Source organism: Salvia hispanica, chromosome 4 (assembly GCF_029641045.1).
Source record: "Salvia hispanica isolate PSC_SH4W2 chromosome 4, Shi_PSC_v1, whole genome shotgun sequence".
Taxonomy (NCBI): domain Eukaryota; kingdom Viridiplantae; phylum Streptophyta; class Magnoliopsida; order Lamiales; family Lamiaceae; genus Salvia; species Salvia hispanica.
In genome coordinates this window covers 44118840-44142381 of record NC_142695.1, presented here as the reverse complement: position 1 = coordinate 44142381, position 23542 = coordinate 44118840, and the positions used below count along the sequence as shown (strand labels likewise).

Sequence of the window (23542 nt, the reverse complement as noted above, 5' to 3'; positions counted from 1 at the left end):
CGGACCAAAATGGAAAAACGAGACTCCTATTCACGGACAGAAGGAGTATATGTTATCATAAAAATTTATGTTTTGATGTAAGCGTGTAAAGAAATAGAAAATTCTAGTTATTTACACATTTCTATCTACGAATACATAATTTTCTTTTATTATATGGAAAATATTAGAATGGCCAAATAACTCTAATGTGTGTATTGACAGCTTGAGATTTTACTTTTGACGCCATTGTTATATACCGTTGGTAAATTTACAATTCCTTTCATTAAACTTTTAATTTTGTTCTTTGTTGACTTATGATATCTTAGTTTAAGTTTGCCGATAGCGAAAGAAAAGGAAGAGGTCGGCGTCATACTATTTTTTTTATGATTTTTGTGAAACTATATATACACACACACAAGGGAAATAAATCAAGATTACAACCTTCAAATTGTGAGTGATTAGTTGTGGCTATTTATTCTCTGCTCAACAAACAAGGAACTTCATCAATATGACGGTAATCCATCTCTCTTCATACACTTTTTTATAATGTATGTCTAAATAAAACGTTATGTATATAGTGAAACTATATATACACTTTCGAGGGTGAATATAAATGTATGAACTGTGAATTTAATTTATGGACAATTAAAGTATTCCTTAGATTATTATTTGGTGTATAATTAAATTTAATCATAATTTTCAGACAATCGAAATGCGTGTGTACATGTGTTGCGCCGGATGTGAGAACAAGATCAAGAAAGCCCTCCATAAGGTCAAAGGTACTAACATTTTTTTTTCTAGTTTCCTTTTATCTTCAAACCTCTAAAAAATCCAAATTAAAAAAAAATAGTAAATTAAAATATGGATGAAAAATCAGGAGTTGAGGAAGTAGACATAGACATGAGCCTACAAAAGGTGACGGCAAGCGGATGGGCTGATCAAAAGAAAGTCCTAAAAAGCGTTAGGAAGACCGGAAGAAGGGCCGAGCTGTGGCAATTTCCATACAATCCGGAGATGCGTAACCACAATTTCACGGGTCACCACGACCACAATGGAAGCAACTACGGTGACCCTTCGAGCTTCTACGCGTCTCAAACATCAGGCTCTTCCTACAACTACTACAAGCACGGCTACAACAATCACGATCATACTCGGATGCACCGGCCAAATTCCAAGAAACAACCTCCTGGGAGCTGCTATCCGCCGTTTGTACTCCGAAAAAAAAAGTTTCCAAACAAGACGCGTGAGCAAAATGCGTGTATACTAATACACGCGTGAGCAAAATGCGTGTATACTTATACACGCATTAGGCAAACGCGTCTCTGTCTTGGATTCAAAATTCAGCCCAGAACGCTGAAACCTTCATTTCCAGAAGGCGAAAACGCTCGCCCCCTTCACTCCCAGCGCAAGAATCGAAACTTAATCCAACATTTAGCTGTTCTCATTCCAATTTGAAGTGTTTTCAGGTAAGTTTCTACCCTTAGTTTCGATTATTGTTGGTATATTTTAGTTGGGTATAAGATTTAGGGTTCATGGTTTGAAATTTTTTGTTGAATTTGGTGTTGAATTAGTCAATCTCGTTGATTTTTTGTTGAATTTGGTTGAATTTGGTGTAGAATTATGGTATTTGGTTGATGTTTTGTTGAATTTGGTTGTATTTGGTGTAGAATTATTCAATTTGCTTGATTTTTTTGTTGAATTATCGAATATGGTTGAATTTGGTGTTGAATTTGGAAGAATTTGGTTTTGAATTATTTAATGTGGTTGATTTTTTGTTGAATTATTTAATGTGGTTGAGAATGAGCCCGAAATGCAAAATCCACCAGCACCAGATGCCTCTAGTTGGTTTCCGACCTGGTCAGACGCCCCTCAGTCAAGTTGGGTGACTCCACCGGATAGAGTTGGGTTACCATGGCAGCCTACTACACAGCAGCCTACTACACAGGATTCATTCTTTCCAGGTGTTCATATCATGCACTCTCCAACCACTGAGGAAATATATGATGATGCTCTGCAGAGTAGTGCACAAATGGATCGTCCTAGGAGTAGTGCTTACATGGAGCGCCCCACGAGCAGTGAACATATAGACCCTCCTAGGAGTAGTGTACAACTGGATCGCCCTAGCAGTAGTGCGGCCACGTCACGTCCCGACAAGGAACGCTCCAGATCGAGTTTCACTCGGACATTTATGGACATGTTACCACTTAGAAGGTCTAGACGTGACAATAGAGGAAAGGGTCCGACTAAATATACACCATCATCCTTTAAGTAGACTGTTGTAGATCGCTATTGGATTGGTTTTGTATTGAGTTCGTCTATGTTTTTTTTGCATTGTGTTTGTACTTAGTTTATGTGGTTTTATTACAGGTGGTTTGATTAATAAATAAGGTAAACTCTGTCGAAATTTTTATAAAATTTTTTATGTGGTAACATGTATATGTCCTATTAAAATCTAGTAATTTTCTTTTTGACAAAAAATAACATTTTCATCTATTACTTTATTTTTTCGTTATCTTTTCACTTTTCGAAAAAATAAAATACTTTAATTGCTCTTAAACACAAGTCTCAAACATAATAAGTCAAGTCTTAAACACAAGTCTCAAACATAATAAGTCAAGTCTTAAACACAATTCTCAAAGATAATAAGTCAAGTCTTAAACATGATTTCAAACATAATATGACTACACCACACGTCCTAAAGTGCACTTTCTTCTATTGTGGCCGGTCTCTCCACAAAGGCGGCATCGAGGAGGAGGTCTTGGCTGATCTTCATCACTCTCATCCATTTGGTTCTCTATCCTGCCCTTTTTGTACCGACCACGTGATCGAGGAAGTAGCCGTGCTGGCGGAAATTCCAACGTCCATTCAGGTTCATACCAATAATCTTGGTGTCTCAATGGACGGAACGCACCTGCATATAATTGTAACCATAAGACATGATAATAATGTAAGATTAAAAAGAATCTAAATAACATACCTGCATACTGGTGAATCCAAACCTGTGTATGGTATCGGGCATCAACATGACTAAAGATGTCATCACTGCGTTCTCGCAGCACCGCAACAGCGTGAGAGCAAGGCATTCTCCAAGTCTGCCACTTTCCACATGAGCATTTCTTTTCACGATAATCCACTACATGTATATTATGGCCTCTACCGGACCTCTATGAAAGGTTAGCACCTCATAAGTTCCAACTGCTATGCTTGTAGACTTCACATGGTGACGTCTCCCTCGACGGTCATTCTTATGAAATAATTGCCAAGCCCACGGTGTCAAAGGCGTCTGACATTGTTTGGCTAGAGTCGTTCTGTTAACAAACCAATTGATGGTCCTCCAGAATGTAATATCAATAATGGCTCTAATTGGCAGTTCTCTCGTAGATAACAACACATTGTTATAACACTCGGCCATGTTAGTACATGTCTCACCCCATCGACGAAATTCATCGTGCGCCATAGTCCACTGCGACCTATCTATGGGGTTTCGAGGTACCTCAAAGCTTCTGGACTCACCTTTTCTAATTCACGTCTCGCATGCCAATATCTCCGCTCCTCAGTTGCTTCACCCATTTTCCATACCCATTTCCTCACTCCGGGGCCTTTGTGTCTTTGTAACACATTCGATCTGACGTGCACTAAACAATATCGGTGATAACCAACTGGTACCTCTTTCCACACATCGGACTGCATGGCATTTATAATGCCTTGATGTCTGTCTGATATTATGCACACTTCCTGGTCTTGCTTTATAATATGCACTTTGACAAGATTCAAAAACCAATTCCAACTCTCATTGGTTTCTTCATCAACAACAGCAAAAGCAACAGGCAAACAGTTCTTATTTGCATCGTAACCAACTGCAGCAAGTAATTTACCTCTCAGTCTTCCACGCAGGTGAGTCCCATCAACTGATAAAACCGGCTTTGCTAGTTGGAACGCCTCTATAGCTGGCCCAAATGCCCAAAATACATAGCGGAACACCTTCTTATTACCTTGACTCAATATAGGGTCATGAAACCACTCAACGATTGTCCCAACATTTTGACTTTGCAACTCAGTCAGGTAGCTGGGAAGTTGTCTGAATGACCCCTCCCATCCACCATATACAAGCTCAATTGCTTTTGTGCGAGCATACCACGCTTTCTTGTAGCTGATTTTCACGTGAAATTTATCTTTGATATATGTAACTACTGCAGAAGGCTTGAATTCAGCATCGTTTTCAATTTGACTCCGAATACAAAGAGCAATCATGGATGATGTAAGATTAGCATGCTCACTTGGATCGTGATCTCCCATACAACAATGACGATCAACCCATGAGTTGATGGACCAACTACCATCGCGTTTCTTAAACGTTGCTTTAACCTCCCAATTACACGGGTATCGTTGGCCGAGTTCTTCGCCTTTTCTTTTCGGACCAAATGGGTCCCTACAAACTGCATGCCATCTTCTTTTTTTACTATCCATAACCTCATACATCCGACCTGTTCCCACATGCCATAATGTTACAGCAGTTTTCAATTGCAATTTGCTATCAAATTTCGTTCCCACATCTATACGTCTCGGATTATCCTCATCCCAATACCACATATCTTCTTCATCCACTCCATGGTCATCTGAAACATAACCTCGGCTGCCTTCACATGGTAATGATCGAAAAAATGGTAACCCTTCAGGCACATAGTCGGGAACAGGTTGCTCCCCACGAACAGATGGTTGTATATTGTTCTCAACCATCATATCAAGTGGCTCATCATCTGTAGAATCTTCACATGACTCTGCACTATAATCATGATCACTTGATTGAGAACTACCTGAATTATACACCTCCGGAGTGTCATCTCGAGGGGGGGGACAATCAGAACTATCAGAACTATCACAATTATCAGAACCATCTAAACCAACAGAACCATCAAATGTCACATTTGGTACATCTAGTTGGTCATCAACATCCCTCCCAAATGTGTTGAATTCAAAGCTATGATGCTCATCCTCCCTCCTAGTTCTCCCGACATCAAAACTATGATAATCATCCCTCCTAGACGTTCCAACATCATGATGAGTGGTAGGTGGTTCAAATTGCAAAGTAGTAGTAACATGAGTATATTCAATAAACAGTTCAATTTGACGTGGATTTTCAGCAAACATATACTCCAACAAATTCTCAACCACTGGTGTAGCTATATAATTCAACACTCCACTAAAAGCCACAGGATGCCTCCATGTTAAATCAATCGTATGTGTATCCAAATCAATTCCAATTTTTTCACATATCATTGAAACTAGCTGATGATAAGGTATCATTTCATTCAATATGATGAATGATTTTGCACGAGGGGGATCATAAGCAACCCCCAAACCTGGGAGCTAAATAATTTTCCCACCCCAATATAAACTCACAAACACCATCAATCCTGCAAAATAAGTACGATAAAACATCATATTCTAAATTCAACAAAGTTCAATATCAAAATTTAACAAAATTCAAATAAATTACCCTAATTCTATAACCAATAATTCAATGCTAAATATAATAAGTAAATCAATGGCCTAAATTCAATGTTTTTCTTGTAAAACAATGTCACAAAGCATGAACCCTAAATCTATACCCAACTAACATATAGCAATGATAATCGAAATCAATGGTCAAAAATTACCTAACACTACTTAAAATAGGAATGAGAGCATCAAAATGTCTGATTCACTTCGATTTTCGCCGACTAGAGACGTTGGGAGTGAAGGGTGATAAGGCTAATTTCATGCATTGGTTATGTAGTGAAAAACATCACATTTCTGCTGGATCTAACAAGTTTTGTTAAGCCAGGTGTGTGTGTAGCGCTAGATCCAGGAGATGCTGGAGGAGGATATCTAGCGAGGAGCAGGAACGGAATCACGAGGAAAAGCTAGAGGAAGGAAGCCAAAAGCTGAGGGCAATCAAGTCAATCAATACCTCGCTGGGCCCCACCTCGAAGCTTATAAATAAAGGAGTGCGCAACAAGAATGGCAGATCCGTCACACTCCACACACAGTCACGCTTTTAGCTCACACACACTAGGGAAATGGGGAATTGGGGGAGGTTTTCGTTTTCGTGAATTACGTATCAGTGCACCACCGTCCCTTGAGGGCGAAGAAACAATTGTTCTCTTAATTTCTGTTTACTACTCTGTTCCGTCTCGAACTTCACTTTTGGAAGTCGAGCTTGCTGTTTTTGTTGCTGGATTAGTTTAACCGTTCTGTTTACGTTTGATTTGCCTTGATGAAGTTGGATTTCGTGTTGATTATTATGACGCTTGCTATTTTGGTTTGTTTATTTGAGATGTTCTCTTGAATTTGTTGCTGAATATTTTAGGAGATTCGAGAATCGTGGTATTGAAGTTGTGTTCGGTTGGATTTTTGTTCGGATGCTTGGATCCGGAGTGGATTTAGCATCCGAAGTGTGGATCTGAACAGGGGAGGTGAAATTTGTGCATGAGATTATGGGGATTTTGTTCTGCTTGGTTTGCTTCGTCTAGTAGTGTGATTTCCGTCGTTGTTTCGTTTACCGTTAAAATTATGTTTCCAATCTACATCTGAGTTTGTTTTTCTCGATCTCTGCATTTATTTGTGTTCGTTGAAGAAGATGAAGTCATTTTCAGTTGATGCTTTAGTTAGTTAGGCTGCAGATTCGATTCTGTCCGTACTTACCTTTTTCAGAGTTTGGTCCCCACTTGTTTTAATCTCCTTGGTCCAGAGATGTTCGTAGAAGTCCCAGATCTAGTAGTTGATTTGATTTAGTTCTTATACATAATTCATTTTTTGCCTAGATCTAGCAGTTAGCATAGCATACTTTATTTCCAAATTCACTTAGTTAAATTCCTCAACCCAAAATATGCGTGGCAGCAGCCAACCCAAAAATAGTTTCCAATTCTCTACGCATGTATTTTACGAGTCCATCTCTGTGGGATCGATCCCTACTTCCCTGTGCTAGTTTAGTATCTGTGGTTGAGGGTTTTGAAGGTTTGCTTGCGTACCAACGACCAGACTTCCAGTCTTGTGAGTCTCTAGACCTTGTGATCTAGTTGATTTACTGGATCTAGGAAGTGTGTAATTAGAAATTGATAGGATACAGCAAGCAAGAAAATCAACTCTTCAAATGGCGCCGTTGCCGGGGATGGATGGCGTAGTTTGTTTATGTGTTTAGAGATTTGGTGTAAATAGTTTTAATCTTTTGAATTTCGCTTTTGGCAGTTTATGAGCAAGGGCTCAAGGTCAGGAATCTGGAGCAACCCATCTTGGTCAAGGAACGTGCAGTTGAAGTGGCAAGTTAAGGAATCAACATCCGCCATAACTACCAGATCGGGGTTGTCAACTGTAGATCCATTTCCGTTTGAATCAGGGAGTGAAGAAGAGTGGAATTCATCGGGGAAAGAGGATTCACGGTCGTCGTCAGAAACTGAGCATTCGGAAAGGGAGGAAGAGGAGTCTGTAATGGCAAACTTAGTGGACCTAGACCCAGAGATTGGTTCGCTAACTGCACATCTCGACGGAGAGCCAGCTCATGCCATAGTGTCAAATCAACGTCAGCGGTCTATTGAGATCAAGACGAATGTGCTGGGCGTTTTACCTACATTCTCTGGACGGAGGAATGAGTGTCCTTATGAGTTTTTGAACGAGTTTAGTAAGCTATGTAGCATCCAGAAAAGGCCTAACGAAACTACCGAGGAGGACTATCGCCTGCGAGCGATTCCATTTGCATTGAAAGGAGAGGCAAACACTTGGTTGCTGAGGCTTCCACCTGACTCGATCACCACATGGAGGGATTTCAAATTGGAGTTCCTGGACTATTTCTTTCCGTCCAATAAGACAAACGCTTTGAAAAAAGAAATTCAAGAGTGTAAGCAGGACTACGATGAATCTTTAAGCCAATATTGGTCTCGGTTTAAAGGCCTGCTTGACGCTTGCCCAAATCACAGGATGACGGAGGCTGAAACATTTTATCTATTCTACGAAGGGGCAAATCCTGAGTCCAAGGACTTAATGAATTCCTCGAGCGGGGGGAATTTCACCAAGAATAAGGCAAGCGAGGCACGCGAGATTCTGGGAAGATTAATCGACGCGAAGAAGGCGTATGACTGCCCGCGTGCTATCATGAGGAGAAGCTCCGCGAACACAGTTAAGGAACGAGAAGGAGAAGAGGTTAGAGACAGAATAGATCGACTGGAGAAGGCACTGCTAAATGCCATTGAAAAGAAAAATACCCCTGGGTCGACTGATAAGGAAAAAAACCCAGGTCAAGAGGAACATCAGCTTCAATTTTACAATAATCCCTCACTCGATGGAGATTTCCAAGCTCAAGTGAATGCAATGGGGAATTGGAATCAAAGTAATCAAAATACCAACTGGAACCAGTGGAAGATTAAGGAGGCACCATGGAGGGACAATCCTTGTTTCAGATGGGCTGAAGGGAACCAACAACCACAGTCACAACACCCAGGTCCAGCGGAGAACCAGCAGACATGGCCCAGCCGGAATCAGGAAGGACCACAGCATAATTCTAACTGGGCAGGGAAGCAGCAAGAGGGGCTGAACAACTGGAATTTCCGTAACCAAGGGGATCAGCATAACTGGAACAACAGGAACCAGAGCAACCAAGGGAATTCTTATGTGCCACCGCATCAGAGGAACAATTCAGGAAACAATCAAAATTTCCAACAGAGTCACCCAGGTCCAGCAACCCAGTACAACAATAATCAAGGAGGTCAGGGAAATTTTCGCCAGAACCAGGTGGTTGGAACCAATCAAAATCAAGGATTTAATCCCAGTTCAATTCAAGGTTTCCGACCACAGCGGAATCTTGATGACATGGTGCATGACCTGGTAAATTTCCAACAACACATGCAGAATAACATGCAGGCTAACAATGACGTGGTGCACAAAATTCAAGATGCCCAGCAGGAGCAGAAGTCTGCCATGGACATGTTGGCAAAGCAGATGTCCCAGTTGGCCACGTCGCTGAACGAAATGCGGGGAAATGAAGGGAAATTGCCTGCCACTGTCAAACCACCAGACCGAGCAAATATTAGTCAAATTACCTTGAGATCGGGGAAAGGCTATGAAGGACCGAAGCAAGTGATAAACGAGGAGACACCCTCACAGATGAACGGAGAAAAGGGGAATCAGAAGTCTCGAGGAGATGATCCTGGACTCAGAGAAATTCCTATACAGGATGACCTCCAGGAGGGAGATTTAAGGGGATCTATGCCTCGACTAAGTGACCCATTTTTCCTTGATCCAGAACCTGAGTTGGAACTTAAAGAGGGAAGCAGGGAGACAGGTGCAGCCCCAGCAGGGAGTTCCACGAATGCAGTAAAGCGACCCAAACCATTCCCATATCGAGGAGAAGCCAAGAAAAAGAAAGATGATACTGAGGACCTTGTGGAAATATTTAGTAAGCTGGAGATTAACCTACCCTTTTTGCAGGCTCTGAAAATACCCACCTTCAGCAAGTTCATCAAGGAATTCATAGCAGGAAAAACCAAACCTGATGGGAAGATTGTTATAGGAGAAAATGTATCCGCCGTGATACAAAAGAGGAGGATGCCGTCAAAGTGTACAGATCCAGGTATGTTCACTCTTCCTATTTCTATAGGTGATATTAAAATTGAGCATGCCATGTGTGATCTAGGTGCTTCGATAAATGTCCTACCGCTGTCAATATATAAAAAATTGGTGGGAGTCAGTTTGGTCGATACTAAAGTAGTGATTCAGTTGGCCGATAGAACATGCATATCGCCTGAGGGAGTATTGGAAAATGTCATAGTCAGAGTGCATGATTTCCTATACCCAGCTGATTTTCATGTGATAAAAATGAGGGGTAATGAATCTGCTGAGTCTAGTGGGGTGTTACTGGGGAGACCCTTCCTTCGCACCGCGAAGACTGTTATTGATGTGTTTGATGGAACCATATGCCTGGACTATCATGGGGAGAAATACACCTTCAACATTGAAGAAGCTATGAAAAAACCGCTTGATGTTGAAAACTTGCATGTTGTAGATGTAATTAACCCCCTAGTCCAAGAATATCTTGAGACTGAACTAATGCAGGAACAGTTTGACAATTCGGAGCTGAGCCAGACTGTAGAAAAGGAGGTGACAGGATGGTGTGAAACTTTTTTCACACAGGACTTGACAGATGATCAGATCAATGAAGCGATCATGGCATTCTGCCACCAGCCACTATCATTCCAATCAGCCAGATCTGTTCAGGAGAAGAGCCCAGACGAGGGAGCGAATCTAGAGGAAATGGCGCCAAGAAGTAAGGCGGAGAACCCTTTACCTCAGGAAGCCATCACACCGAAGAAGGAGTTGAAAACTTTGCCTGAAAATTTAAAGTATGCATACCTGGAGGAAGGAGAAACTTGTCCAGTGATAATTAACAGCCGCTTGACTGAAGACCAAGAGAGTGCGCTGCTGGAAGTAATAAGGAGGAACAAGAAGGCCATAGGGTGGACACTTTCTGACCTAGTTGGAATTAGCCCTGATCTTTGCATGCACCACATCAGACTAGAGGAAGGGGCAAAGGCTCGGCGTGATCCACAAAGGAAACTGAATCCAAACATGAGGGAGGAAGTGCTCAAGGAAGTTCTGAAACTACTGTCCCTTGGAATCATATACTCTATTCCAGATAGCGAGTGGGTCAGTCCGGTTCACATGGTACCGAAGAAATCTGGAATACAAGTGGTGAAGAATGACAAGAACGAGTTGGTGCCTACTCGACTGGTCACTGGATGGAGGATGTGCATCGACTATAGGAAACTAAATGAAGCCACCAAAAAGGATCATTTTCCTTTACCATTCATTGACCAGATGCTAGAGAGGCTGGCTGGCAAACAGTATTTCTGTTTCCTCGACGGATATAGCGGTTATTTCCAGATTTTCGTGAACCCAGAGGACCAGGAAAAGACCACATTTACATGCCCTTTTGGAACTTATGCCTACCGAAGGATGCCATTTGGTCTATGTAATGCACCAGGGACATTCCAACGTTGTATGATGAGTATTTTTTCGGATCTACTAGAGGTGTGCATCGAGATATTCATGGATGATTTCACTGTATATGGAGGCTCATTTGACACTTGTTTAGCCAGCCTTGACCTAGTGCTGCAAAGATGTCAAGAGAAACATCTAGTTCTGAATTTTGAAAAATGTCACTTCATGGTAACTGAGGGGATTGTTTTAGGTCATGTGGTCTCTGAAAGAGGAATACAAGTGGACAAGGCAAAGGTGGAAGTGATTGCAAAGCTACCTTACCCTACAAATCAAAAGGAAGTTAGAGGATTCCTCGGTCACGCAGGGTTTTATCGAAGGTTTATCAAGGACTTTGCAAAAATTGCGCAACCACTCACTCATTTGCTGCACAACGATGTGGAGTTCGAGTTTGATGAGGGATGCAAGAGGGCATTTCAATTGCTCAAGGAGAGACTAGTGTCCGCACCAATTATCAGGGCACCGGACTGGAATCACCCTTTTGAGATAATGTGCGACGCGAGCGATTTCGCTGTGGGAGCCGTCCTAGGGCAGAAGATAGATGGGAAAAACTACGTAATTTTCTATGCGTCCAAGACACTAAATCAAGCTGCAGAAGGAAAGGAAGAGCTGGAGCAACCAGCGAAGAAGAAAGTGAAAACAAACCGCCCCAGTGTTCCACCACCGTCTGGCTCTCGCGGGAGCCAGCCCCAGAAATGAGCAATTTCCCCAGACCAAGTAAATTTTAGTTTTTGTGTTTTTTTTTCTGTGTTTTATTTCCATGCGTTGCTGTGTTTTATGCTATCTTCTCCCACTTAGCCCAATGCTTGGTCTAAGTGTGAGAAGTTCTATGTTTTCTGTTGGTTTATTCTTCTCCCACTTAGCCCGTTGCTCGGTCTAAGTGTGAGAAGTGAAATTGTTGTTTAATTCTGCATTGAATTCTCTGTTTTCCCCCCTTCACGACGATGGCTTGAGGACAAGCTTGAGTGAAGTGGGAGGGGGAGAGGAATCAATGCAGTGTTATTATGCTTTGAGGAGTTGTAGGTCTAGGATTGTATCGCATGAACTAGTGGATATAATACGGCAGATTCCCTTAGGGAGAGCAATTGAAAATAGGAGGTATTCCAACTTAGAAGCCTGATTCTTTAGTAAGCCGAACCAATCTGAATGAAGCGAGAACGATAGTAAATGCCTTTACTTGCTCAGTTGTGAAGCCCTACTCTAGAGGTGAGTTATAAGCCTGTGATAACACTTAGAGCTAACATATGTCAAAAGTCTGCCACTGAATGCTGAAGGAAAAGAGAAGAAAAAAAAAAAAAAAATATAAATAAAAAAGGGGGAAAGGAGAAAATATATAATCATAAAATCAAGGAGGTATAAGCTGGACGAAGTCCAGGAAATCAAGGAGGTATAAGCTGGACGAAGTCCAGGAAATCAAGGAGGTATAAGCTGGACGAAGTCCAGAAAGAAAAAAAAAAGAAAAAAAGGGGGATAGTGACGGAGGATAGAAGGAGGAATTCTCATAACCCGAGGTTTCAGTGGTTTGGCAATAACTTAAGAGAGAATCGGTCCTAACATCCCTGGTAAGGAATGAGCGATCGAGTGAATCTAACAATTGGGGAAGTAACAGGCTATCTTGACGAGCTGACAGGTTGGCTAGGTAGAGGGGAGAAAAAGGCCTATTTGGAGGAGTGCAGCCTGTTGGATTGACCTTAATCTTGTGGGGACGGTTGTCTAAAAGTTGAAACCAGTTCATGCATATGTGTTTATGTGTTTTCATCTTATGTGATTATGTATTCTTTGTTTTAGTGTCTAAGTGTAGTAGTTTTGTCTAGAGTCTGTAGAGTCGGTCAAGGGGATAACCATGCTTGAAATTCGCCTTATTCTTCTTTTCTTCTTGTCTTTATACTTGAGGACAAGTATGGTTTAAGTGTGAGCAGTTTGATAAGGCTAATTTCATGCATTGGTTATGTAGTGAAAAACATCACATTTCTGCTGGATCTAACAAGTTTTGTTAAGCCAGGTGTGTGTGTAGCGCTAGATCCAGGAGATGCTGGAGGAGGATATCTAGCGAGGAGCAGGAACGGAATCACGAGGAAAAGCTAGAGGAAGGAAGCCAAAAGCTGAGGGCAATCAAGTCAATCAATACCTCGCTGGGCCCCACCTCGAAGCTTATAAATAAAGGAGTGCGCAACAAGAATGGCAGATCCGTCACACTCCACACACAGTCACGCTTTTAGCTCACACACACTAGGGAAATGGGGAATTGGGGGAGGTTTTCGTTTTCGTGAATTACGTATCAGTGCACCACCGTCCCTTGAGGGCGAAGAAACAATTGTTCTCTTAATTTCTGTTTACTACTCTGTTCCGTCTCGAACTTCACTTTTGGAAGTCGAGCTTGCTGTTTTTGTTGCTGGATTAGTTTAACCGTTCTGTTTACGTTTGATTTGCCTTGATGAAGTTGGATTTCGTGTTGATTATTATGACGCTTGCTATTTTGGTTTGTTTATTTGAGATGTTCTCTTGAATTTGTTGCTGAATATTTTAGGAGATTCGAGAATCGTGGTATTGAAGTTGTGTTCGGTTGGATTTTTGTTCGGATGCTTGGATCCGGAGTGGATTTAGCATCCGAAGTGTGGATCTGAACAGGGGAGGTGAAATTTGTGCATGAGATTATGGGGATTTTGTTCTGCTTGGTTTGCTTCGTCTAGTAGTGTGATTTCCGTCGTTGTTTCGTTTACCGTTAAAATTATGTTTCCAATCTACATCTGAGTTTGTTTTTCTCGATCTCTGCATTTATTTGTGTTCGTTGAAGAAGATGAAGTCATTTTCAGTTGATGCTTTAGTTAGTTAGGCTGCAGATTCGATTCTGTCCGTACTTACCTTTTTCAGAGTTTGGTCCCCACTTGTTTTAATCTCCTTGGTCCAGAGATGTTCGTAGAAGTCCCAGATCTAGTAGTTGATTTGATTTAGTTCTTATACATAATTCATTTTTTGCCTAGATCTAGCAGTTAGCATAGCATACTTTATTTCCAAATTCACTTAGTTAAATTCCTCAACCCAAAATATGCGTGGCAGCAGCCAACCCAAAAATAGTTTCCAATTCTCTACGCATGTATTTTACGAGTCCATCTCTGTGGGATCGATCCCTACTTCCCTGTGCTAGTTTAGTATCTGTGGTTGAGGGTTTTGAAGGTTTGCTTGCGTACCAACGACCAGACTTCCAGTCTTGTGAGTCTCTAGACCTTGTGATCTAGTTGATTTACTGGATCTAGGAAGTGTGTAATTAGAAATTGATAGGATACAGCAAGCAAGAAAATCAACTCTTCAAAGGGCGTCGCTGAGAGTTAGAGAAGAAGGAGGCGTGAGATGTTAGAATGAGAGATTCAGCGTTCTGGACTGGAATTTGAATCCAAGACAAAGACGCGTTTGCCTAATGCGTGTATAAGTATACACGCATTTTGCTCACGCGTGTATTAGTATACACGCATTTTGCTCACGCGTCTTTCCCTTGTTTGGAAACTTTTTTTTTCGGAGTACAAACGGCGGATAGCAGCTCCCAGGAGGTTGTTTCTTGGAATTTGGCCCGGATGCACCACAGTGCAAGCTCCACTATATTTGGAGGTCGAACGGGTGATACATTTAGCGATGAAAATCCTCGTGGATGTTCTATAATGTAGTAACAACACAAATTTTTATCAATTGCTACTCTTTTTTTTTTTTTTGAAATTCCTGCACGGGTTTCTTGGTTTTTATGTAGTAGTAATATTTTTGAAATGTCCTTTATTCCTATCTCTAGTATCAAAAAATGGATTAGAGAAGATGTAGTAATTGAAAGCAATAATATATTTTTTTTTTATCAAATTTACAAATTTCACATGGACTCTTAAATACGCATGTAAACCAATTTCTCACATTGAAGAACAGACAACTCAATTGTTTCATGAATTAAATGCATAGGCGATAATTAACTGAGTCACATATCTAATTTTTGAGGTAATTACATAATGTGAATCTTTTAGACTGAAGACTCATGAATTTGCCCCGAACTTATTCTTGTAAATAAACCCAACAAATAAACAAGATAAACCAAGAAATGGAACAAGAAAAATGAATAAAAGGATAGAAGATGGATTAGTGTTATGATTTAGGTGAAGAACAAGAAAGAAATCCCAAAGCACTTTCACATACAAACACCTAATGGCTCCACAAACTAGCAACACAAGAACTAGCAAGCATACCTTTACAATCAACCTTAGCCCGGCAAAAGATCGAATGCAACCCGAAGGAATTTGATAAGTCTTCAAAAGATGAAGAAGGTGAGCTCTCAAATATAGAGAAATTGTCTCTTACAAATATTCAAAAGCTGCTTGAAAAGAACCCTAGCAAGAGTATTTATACTAGGAGATAAAAAGAAGCAAAACAAGATAAGTCTTGGTCAAAAAGTCACATTTCGGGTAAAACACCCGACCGGGTGTTTCCCACGGCTCATTTCACCCGTCCGGGTGAAGTCTCTGGACAAAAACTGATTTCTCGGCAAAAATACTCGACCGGGTGTTTTTGGGTTGGCAAAACACCCGCCCGCGTGTTTCTTTCTGCATTGCGCGGCTTTCTTAAAACGATCATATCTCTCTCATCCGAACTCCGTTTGGGACGTGTGAGGTACCCACGCGAAGATCTTTTGACGATAAAGACAATGATGGTCTTAGAAGAGCATTTGGACACCATCTTGATAGGTATATTGATGTTTGAAGCGGACCCCAGATCCGGTGTGGTTCATTGGATGCCTTCGTTTGTTCTATTGGTTTGGCACTTCCCGGATTCACATCATTACACCATCCATTCAAAAACAATCATTGTATGTTGGTACAAAAATTTTCAAATTGATACAAAATGTCTTATTTTGTTTGGGGTCTCATTGTGATAGCACATTTGTTATCCAACTTACAAAACCAAGATCCATTTCATTAGCCATTAGGAATGATTTAAGCGCAAGGCTTGTATACGCGGGTAGCACACCGTGGCACTTAGTTAATTAGGTTAATTAGATAATAATTAGAATAATTAATCTTTAATTAGGGTATGTTACTAAACTATGGATTAACATATATAGTGGTAATTAATATATTTAAATTAGTTATCGGTAAAATATTTTGATTAAAATATTTCCATTTTTACACAATCTTCAGAATTTCACAACAAAATCATCTAAGCCGACTCGAATCTCAGTTGAAAATCCAGATTAACCGAGAAAATGAATTCTCTTCAACCATCATGGATTATCTCCAGATACGAAATAAACTCCCCGTTTTTTCCTTTTGTAATTTGATTAAATCGTTTAATTATTTAATCCGTTTCAACGAGATTTAACTTTGCACGTGTATCACATACCGTAAATCAGCAGAGAGTTTGACATTTTCCATTTTATTAGTTCCTTCTTTGATTATACTAGCAATTTGTATTTTATTCTGTGTTTTCTGCTTCTTGTGTTGTGTGGTTATATAGTTTTGTTGCAATTAGTTTCAGTTATATTTAATTTATTATTGCTGTTTGATTCTTTGTTTTTTTTTTGGGAGATTATAGTGAAATTTGTTTCATAAAATGCTAGTATATATATTGGGGAAAGCATAAATGGCAGATTATTTATAATGCTTGATTTTCTTGGTCGTTTTATGTTAATATCCAAATCCTTAAATCCATATGCAACCTTAGAAAGATTTATAGTAGCTTCTAATTCAAAATCTGGGCTTTTTCTATCAGAAGGATGGTACTGTAGTATATATATTGGGGAATCGTGATCTAAGAAATAAAAAATGCGAAGTAGTATTATTCATTACTCCATCGGTATCACAAGTGAATTTACTTTTAACTAATATCACTCCCGTACTATGCACGGTCCATTCTATTTATATAAACTTATAAAATATTTATTTGAAATATGAAAAATATTACTCACTTCGTCCCCCATTAATCGGCAATGATTGACTTGACACAAATTTTAAGAAATATAGTGAAAAATAGGTGAAAAAAGTTAATTGAATCTGAATCCTACTTTAGTATGTATTAAATTAATAAAATATAAGTTGGAATGAGTTAGTGTAATGTGAGGTCCATTGTCAAAAATAGCAAAAAGTAAAAGTAGTTGATTTTATTAAAACAAATTTGTGCAAATATTTTAGATAAGAAAAACTTTATTATATAATGATAGTATTGATAAATGTGCATAAATGTAGAACAAAATTATATAAAAAATGTAGTAAGTTTGAAAATTATTCCAGTGTACATATGCATATACACTATAGAGTGTGTAATATGAAATAATACTTATATATAATTTCATACCAAAAATATATAGAAAAGAACAATAGTTTTTTAAAAGCATACCATTTCTAGTATAAATAGCTAAATACTATATCCAAACTATGATATTTTTCTCAATTATTCCATAACAAAAAAATTCATCATGCTACGTTCCTGAATTTATCAACGTAATGCGTACACATGTAATAGTTAAAGGTAGGGGTGGGTCGATACGATATATCGTATCGAAAACGTTGTATCGTGTATCGTATCGAAAATATCGATATGAAAGAATTTCATATCGTTATCGTATCGAAAGTTCGATATATATCGAACTTTCGATATAAAAAAATTTCATATCGTTATCGTATCGAAATTCGATATATCGTTAAATATCGAAAATAAAATATCGATATATATCAAAAATATCGATATATCGAAAATTTTCGATATATATCGTATTTTCGATATAAAACGATATATCGCGATATAAGGAAATTCATATCGTTATCGTATCGAAAACTTACGATACGATATCGTATCGTATCGAAAATTATGATATATCGAAAATTCGATAATTTTTTGATATTTTTCAATACGATACGAGCGATATATCATTTTTTCGATACTTTTCCCCAACCCTAGTTAAAGGCATAATTGACTAAATGTAGTAGTCGAATGTTTCGTTCATATGATATTTTTCATTTGCCAAAAGCATACATAATTTCCCCCAAATTGAAAAAAAAATTCAGATATAATTAGAGTATTTTTTAAAGTTGTAGGATAAACCAAAATTTGACCCGTGATTTTATTTCCATTTACCCAATTAAATAACCAAACAAGTTAAAATCTAATTAATTCTTCAAAATAAACAATAGATTGATACTTTGATAGTATCCAATCAACTATTAAACATATTGAGTGGACATAAGCTATTAAGCTACCAAAGTTTCGAACATAGATTGAAATTGTGTGAAATGATATACCACCCTCCTATTTTGGCTTATGATTTCCATACATGTAATTCCACCAGTTCCCGATTCCCATTATATAGTTTGAAGTGGATATTTATGTTTGAAACATGATGCATTTGTAATTTCCTTCCCCGAGTTAATTAAGGCACACATTTATCACAATTAAATGATCCAACTTCTTCATGGTTTACAAAGATGTAAGAGCATCTCCAAGGGGAAAATGTAAGTTGAGAAGGTATATTTCTCATTTACCTTCTATAAAAGGTAATTATACCTTCTTAAAAAGTAATGACTCCAAGGGAAGAAGGTAAATTAAAAAGGCAAAAAAATAACTAATTTTTTACCTTTTCTTCCAAGAAGAGGTAAAGATACATTCTCAAAATGAAAGAAGGTATAATACCTCCCCAAATATCTTTTCGAGCATGAAATTTTATCAAGAAGAGGTAAATATGGTAGTTATTTCTCTTTACCTCCCCATTTACCCTTTCCCTTGGAGATGCTCTAATAGTAGTTGTTTGTGGAGAAATGGTTATTACGAGGTTGTATGTAGAGGTTCACATGTGTGATGCATCAACTTTGGGCTATAGGATAATAGGAAATTAAGTCCTAACTCTAACTAATCGGATTGCACGAGTATGTTAATTAGGTAAGAAATCATAGGTCGAATCAGATAGATTGTACAAGATTGCTAAATTCTGTGAAAAAAAATCGACTCTAGTTGCAAAGAATGTAAGCGGAATGGTGTTAGCCCAGTGTTATCGGAGGATATTGTCTTACAAAATGCTGTTGAAAATATATACACCAACTTTTAGAGGAATAGATATTCCGCAATATCAAAATAATAAGAATGGGCTAAAATATGTATTACTAGAAGTATCTAACTCATGTTAACCGACTTAGCATATATTAATCTAGAATAGGTAATTGGGTACCAAAATATGTTTGTTGTTTTGTGTGCTCACCAATGTTGAATTCATATAAATAGGCATTCGGCTTCTTTGTAGCAATGCAAGAGAAAGTGAAGAACTGAGTTGAGTTCTGTTGTGAGGTGAGATGTGTCCCAGCGATGTGTCCTCGGATATCTAATGAGGTGGGTCCTATAAGAGTATGTTTTGGGTTGTGTTCTCAAATGTATTATAGTGTGGTGTTTTGTTAGTGTTGTGTACACCACAATGTCGTGTATTTGCTGTTTCGTACGCCATTGTTTAGTACAATAAAATTCCTTTTGTGTAATTGATTTCGAAGTACCATTGATATCCAACAAATGCATGCTATCTTTGGTTATTATTGTGTATTCTAAGTGGAAATCTAAATATTATCAGAGAATAGTCATATTTATAATGTCGAATTTCATGGTATAAGATACAATCTATTTTAAAAGTCTTCCTTTTTTATCCCGTATCGAGTTTTTAGTTGATGGTCATTATCCCACATCGAACTCTTACCCTAAACATTTCTTTTTTCTCACCTATATAACGGTTCTAAGTTTCCTTTTATTTTTTTCATCGGCCAACTAAAATAGTCCTTATTTAAGGGTGTTTTTGACTTTGCTATTATTTGGTGAAGTGGTCAATCATAGATGGCGACGCTTGGGGCTACACACATCGTTCAGAGACATTCTTTACCAAAGGTAATGTGCTCAGTCCTTCTGTTTTTATTTCGATTTCTACCATTTATATCCGTTTTTTTTTCTATTGCTTTCTATTATTTATATCAATTTTCAGTGTTCACTAGGCTCTTTTTTGTTGCTTCATTTTTTCATGATTTACACTAATCTTTTCGTTTCGTTTGTTTATAATTTTTTATTAGTTTGCATTGTAAGATTTTGTTCTATCAAAGATCTTGATTTTCTAAGTTGGATAGTTGTTTGTATGTGACCCAACTGTTGGTAGGATTTAACTTAAGAATTTGAGGGGTTTGGATCACTAGCTGGGACTCCAAGCACAACATATACTGCTGCACAACAATTATTTTACTAATAAATTATAATATTACAAATATTATATAAATATAATTTTTATATATTTAAAATACAGTAATTATTTTGTGTAACAGCATCCCCTTGGAGCCACAACACTGGATTTAAACCCATACTTTGAGATGGTGTAAATTCATTTTATTGGGGACCTAGATTTGTGGTTTGGGGAAGGGGGAAATGATGTAACATTATATAATACATTGTGCATTCCAACAATTCACTCTACAATTAAATAAAATTAAGATACAAAATAAAATGAGTAGTGTATAAAACCTAAACGTTATCTAATGTGATGAATAATTATGAGTGATACAACCTTCTTCTAGAAATAATTTATTGTGGTTTGCAATGTTAATTATTGATATGGACACTAGCTATACGCTAGTTATTGGAATGATGGTAGAGTGAAGTATTATGGAGGATGGAAAGTCATCTACCGAGCGGATATGTTGAAAATAGGTAACAAGATAATCTTATTAATTTTAAATTATTTGAATTTTGGTGGCATAAAATCCGTGTGTAAAAATCTTTGGGGCTAGGTAAGATGCAAAAAGAGGAATAAAAGATAATGAAAAGAATTTTGAAAAATACTAGTAGCATTTAATATAATTTGCCAAGTTCCATTTGGTGGCAAATAGCATTTAATGTAATTTGCCACCATTTCAACGGTAATGCAGCAAATTAACACTATAAAAGTAGCTGGGATTTCAGTGGTGAGTTCAAGCAAACCCTGATTTTTTTTCAGTTCAGTGGTTTTACTCTGATTTCTTCTCATTTCTCTTGATTTCAGTAGTTTTCGTTTTCAATTTTATCAATTTCTCACTAAAATTCATTTTCTCACTAAGTTTATCACTAAAATTCAATTTCTCGGTGCGAAAAATAATGAATCGTCCAGCATTCTTCAAGTTTTACGTGCCTTGGCTTAGTGAAGAAAGCCAGGTACTCTTTTTCTATTAATTTAGTTCTCTAGTCTCGATTATACCTTTTTCACTTTAAAAAATTAAGTATATAATATATGTGTTTACCGTGTTTTGCTATTAGATGGCGTTTTTGTTGTTATAATCGTTGATTTCAATTTTTTTGTTTCTGTTTTGTGTGGCCTTTCCGTGTTGAGAGTTTATTAAAACTCATAAAGAGTTTACTCTGTAATTGAATTTTCTGTTACGTACGGATTCTGATGTATCAAGTGTTTATATGGAATAATATTAATCTACTTGGCTACTGATTTTTATGCATACAGAAAATCCCTCCAAGGTTTATGCAATCTCTTCCAGGAAACTGGCCAAAGAATTGGTCACTTCGAGACTGTTATAACAATTTGTGGAATGTGAAAGTGGAAATGATTGGCGGTGATTGGTACTTTAAAGATGGTTGGGCAAAATTTATTGATGATAATAAGATAAAAGGAGGGGATATGTTTATCTATGAGTATTTCTCTCATGGTTTACTTGACTTCAAAATCCATGGAGGCAATGGTTGCATGACGGAAGGTGCTGGGGGTCGGATTACTCAGTCACCTGATTGTAGTCCTATCGATGAAGGACACACACATGAGAATGATGGTAAAGTTTCTTAGTTAGTTTCTTTTCTTCAGATTTTCTGTCTGACCATCAATCTTAACCTTCTATTCGAATCAGACGATAATGACGATCATGAATCCCCGCCTGAAGAAGAGAATCCAAGGGATGATCAGATTCAAGGGGGGCGAGTCACGGATGGTAAAGCTGTCCATATTTTTTATTTTCTTGAGATCTTATAGCATTTCTAATATTTTTTACGCAAAAGTATACCGTGCCCACTGCCATGAATGTGCTCAAATGTGAAACAAAGTCAGCCACATCTGAACCCGTGTTTAATTTTATCCAAAATGTGATGTTAAGTTTGTGAAGTTTAAAAATTGGTCAAATTTGTAGTACTTTGTAATATACATATTTGTAATCCCTATGCCCAATCAGGTGCGGCCAGTTGTTGCAAATGTAAAACCAAAACAACCAGTGGCCGCGACTGGTACGGTGCAGAGCTCATGAAAACAGGGTTCATTCCACCATCCCCAAATCCTTATTTCGTGACCAAAAAACGAAGAGGCAGAGCTTATGAATTAGTAAGCATACACGACACATTTGTATAGTATTTTGATAGAATCTGCCATTTATTGACCAATATGTTGCTACTTCAATGATAGTATATACCTGTGGAAGTGATCAAAAGCTTCAACCTAAAACTCCCTGAGAATGTGACGCTCATCGACCCAAAAGGAAGGCAGTTTCCTGCCAAACGCAAGATGTGGGCGGACCAGAGGATGTTCTACATCGGAGGCTGGAAAAGCCTTTGTGTAGTGAACAAGGTGGAAGACGAAGACTCGTGCATTTGCGAGTTCTTGTATAACGCTGATGATCTATGCATCAGTGTAAGCTTCTTTCCTCCAAAATAGCAACAATGCTTGAATGGAGCGGATTAGATTCTTATTGAGGAGTTCACATTTGTATAGTTTCAGAGGTATTGTTAAGCATCTGAGTTTTCTGAGTTATTCTTTGTATATGATTTTAGGGAGTATGATTTGTTGTTTCAATCAATAGTTATCCCATACAATAAAATGGTAGTACGATTTTTGCACCAAGTCTAATGGTTTGCAGTCGCTTGCACTAAATGACACACACAAAAAATTTGAAATATTTTATTTTGTTTTATAATTTCAATTATCAATATTGGATAGACTTACTGAATTGGTGATTTATCAGTATATAGTAAATGCACCTTAATAGATAATAACCATTAGCATTAATAAGAGATAACTGCACATTAAATCCCGATTTTTGAACATTACTGCAAATTCAAATCAAACTTTTAAATTTCCTCAGTTGAATTTGAATCTCTATTTGTGCTACAGTTACACTAATTGGTTTAGAAAATTGTCGTGTATAATGAAAATGAGGGTAGCGTGCATCTTGAAATCCTCTTTCAACCCTGCTCTTCCAGTAGAAGAACTTTCATTAATCTAGGATAGTCCAACATATGCACTTCTAGCGGCATCCCAGTCGACCAATTTGCTAGAAAATCGACATAAGTACCAATGTCTCTTTATGATATGCTTCACACTCACCTCTCATTGTCTATCACCAACTTCCTCGGTTTCGTGTTAGCGCCTGTTCCTTCGTTCAGTGGCTCGTCGGACGTCGGGTGGATGTGTTGCTCGTCATGTTGGTCTTGTTGGTTGAGCCCATATCATGTTATGAGTAATTTTAATGAGTTTTACATTGTGTTAATGAAGTAAGACTCTCAATAGATCATTCTAGCCTATAAATAGGCT

At 38.2% G+C, this 23542-nt stretch overlaps 2 protein-coding genes and 1 pseudogene across 5 annotated transcripts; 2 read left to right on the top strand and 1 right to left on the bottom strand.

Annotated features, from left to right (window-relative positions):
• Window positions 1-840: 840 nt before the first annotated feature.
• On the top strand, window positions 841-2281 carry LOC148929249 (uncharacterized). The gene is made up of 2 exons (XM_089056767.1): window positions 841-1188; window positions 1748-2281. The coding sequence occupies exons 1-2, from the start codon at window positions 841-843 to the stop codon at window positions 2249-2251; spliced, it is 852 nt and encodes a 283-aa protein (XP_088912893.1). The 3' UTR covers window positions 2252-2281.
• Window positions 2282-2603: 322 nt separating this feature from the next.
• LOC125194066 (uncharacterized) lies at window positions 2604-5720 on the bottom strand (annotated as a pseudogene). Its single transcript, XR_016128642.1, has 3 exons — window positions 5637-5720; window positions 2957-5393; window positions 2604-2890 (listed from the first exon to the last, which is right to left on the bottom strand). The product of XR_016128642.1 is annotated as an uncharacterized LOC125194066 (transcript).
• A 14048-nt stretch (window positions 5721-19768) lies between these two features.
• LOC125197277 (B3 domain-containing protein REM20-like) lies at window positions 19769-22852 on the top strand. 3 transcript variants are annotated; one of them, XM_048096003.1, is made up of 5 exons: window positions 19769-19887; window positions 21476-21797; window positions 21873-21953; window positions 22191-22336; window positions 22418-22852. In XM_048096003.1, exons 1-5 carry the CDS (start codon window positions 19837-19839, stop codon window positions 22664-22666), a joined length of 849 nt encoding a protein of 282 aa, XP_047951960.1. In that variant the 5' UTR covers window positions 19769-19836; the 3' UTR covers window positions 22667-22852. The 3 variants fall into 3 exon arrangements, with proteins under 3 accessions (XP_047951960.1, XP_047951961.1, XP_047951959.1); XM_048096004.2 differs by lacking the exon at window positions 19769-19887 and adding an exon at window positions 20819-20948; XM_048096002.2 differs by lacking the exon at window positions 19769-19887 and adding an exon at window positions 20963-21174.
• The last annotated feature ends 690 nt before the right edge of the window (window positions 22853-23542 follow it).

Coding starts and splice junctions, on each gene's coding strand:
- LOC148929249 (XM_089056767.1), top strand. CDS start 841: ATGGATGAAAAATCAGGAGTTGAGGAAGTAGACATAGACATGAGCCTA. Junction 1,189..1,747: donor GGAGCTGCTATCCGCCGTTT/GTACTCCGAAAA, acceptor TAATGTGGTTGA/TTTTTTGTTGAATTATTTAA.
- LOC125197277 (XM_048096002.2), top strand. CDS start 21,118: ATGAATCGTCCAGCATTCTTCAAGTTTTACGTGCCTTGGCTTAGTGAA. Junction 21,175..21,475: donor GGCTTAGTGAAGAAAGCCAG/GTACTCTTTTTC, acceptor TTATGCATACAG/AAAATCCCTCCAAGGTTTAT. Junction 22,337..22,417: donor GAGGCAGAGCTTATGAATTA/GTAAGCATACAC, acceptor CTTCAATGATAG/TATATACCTGTGGAAGTGAT.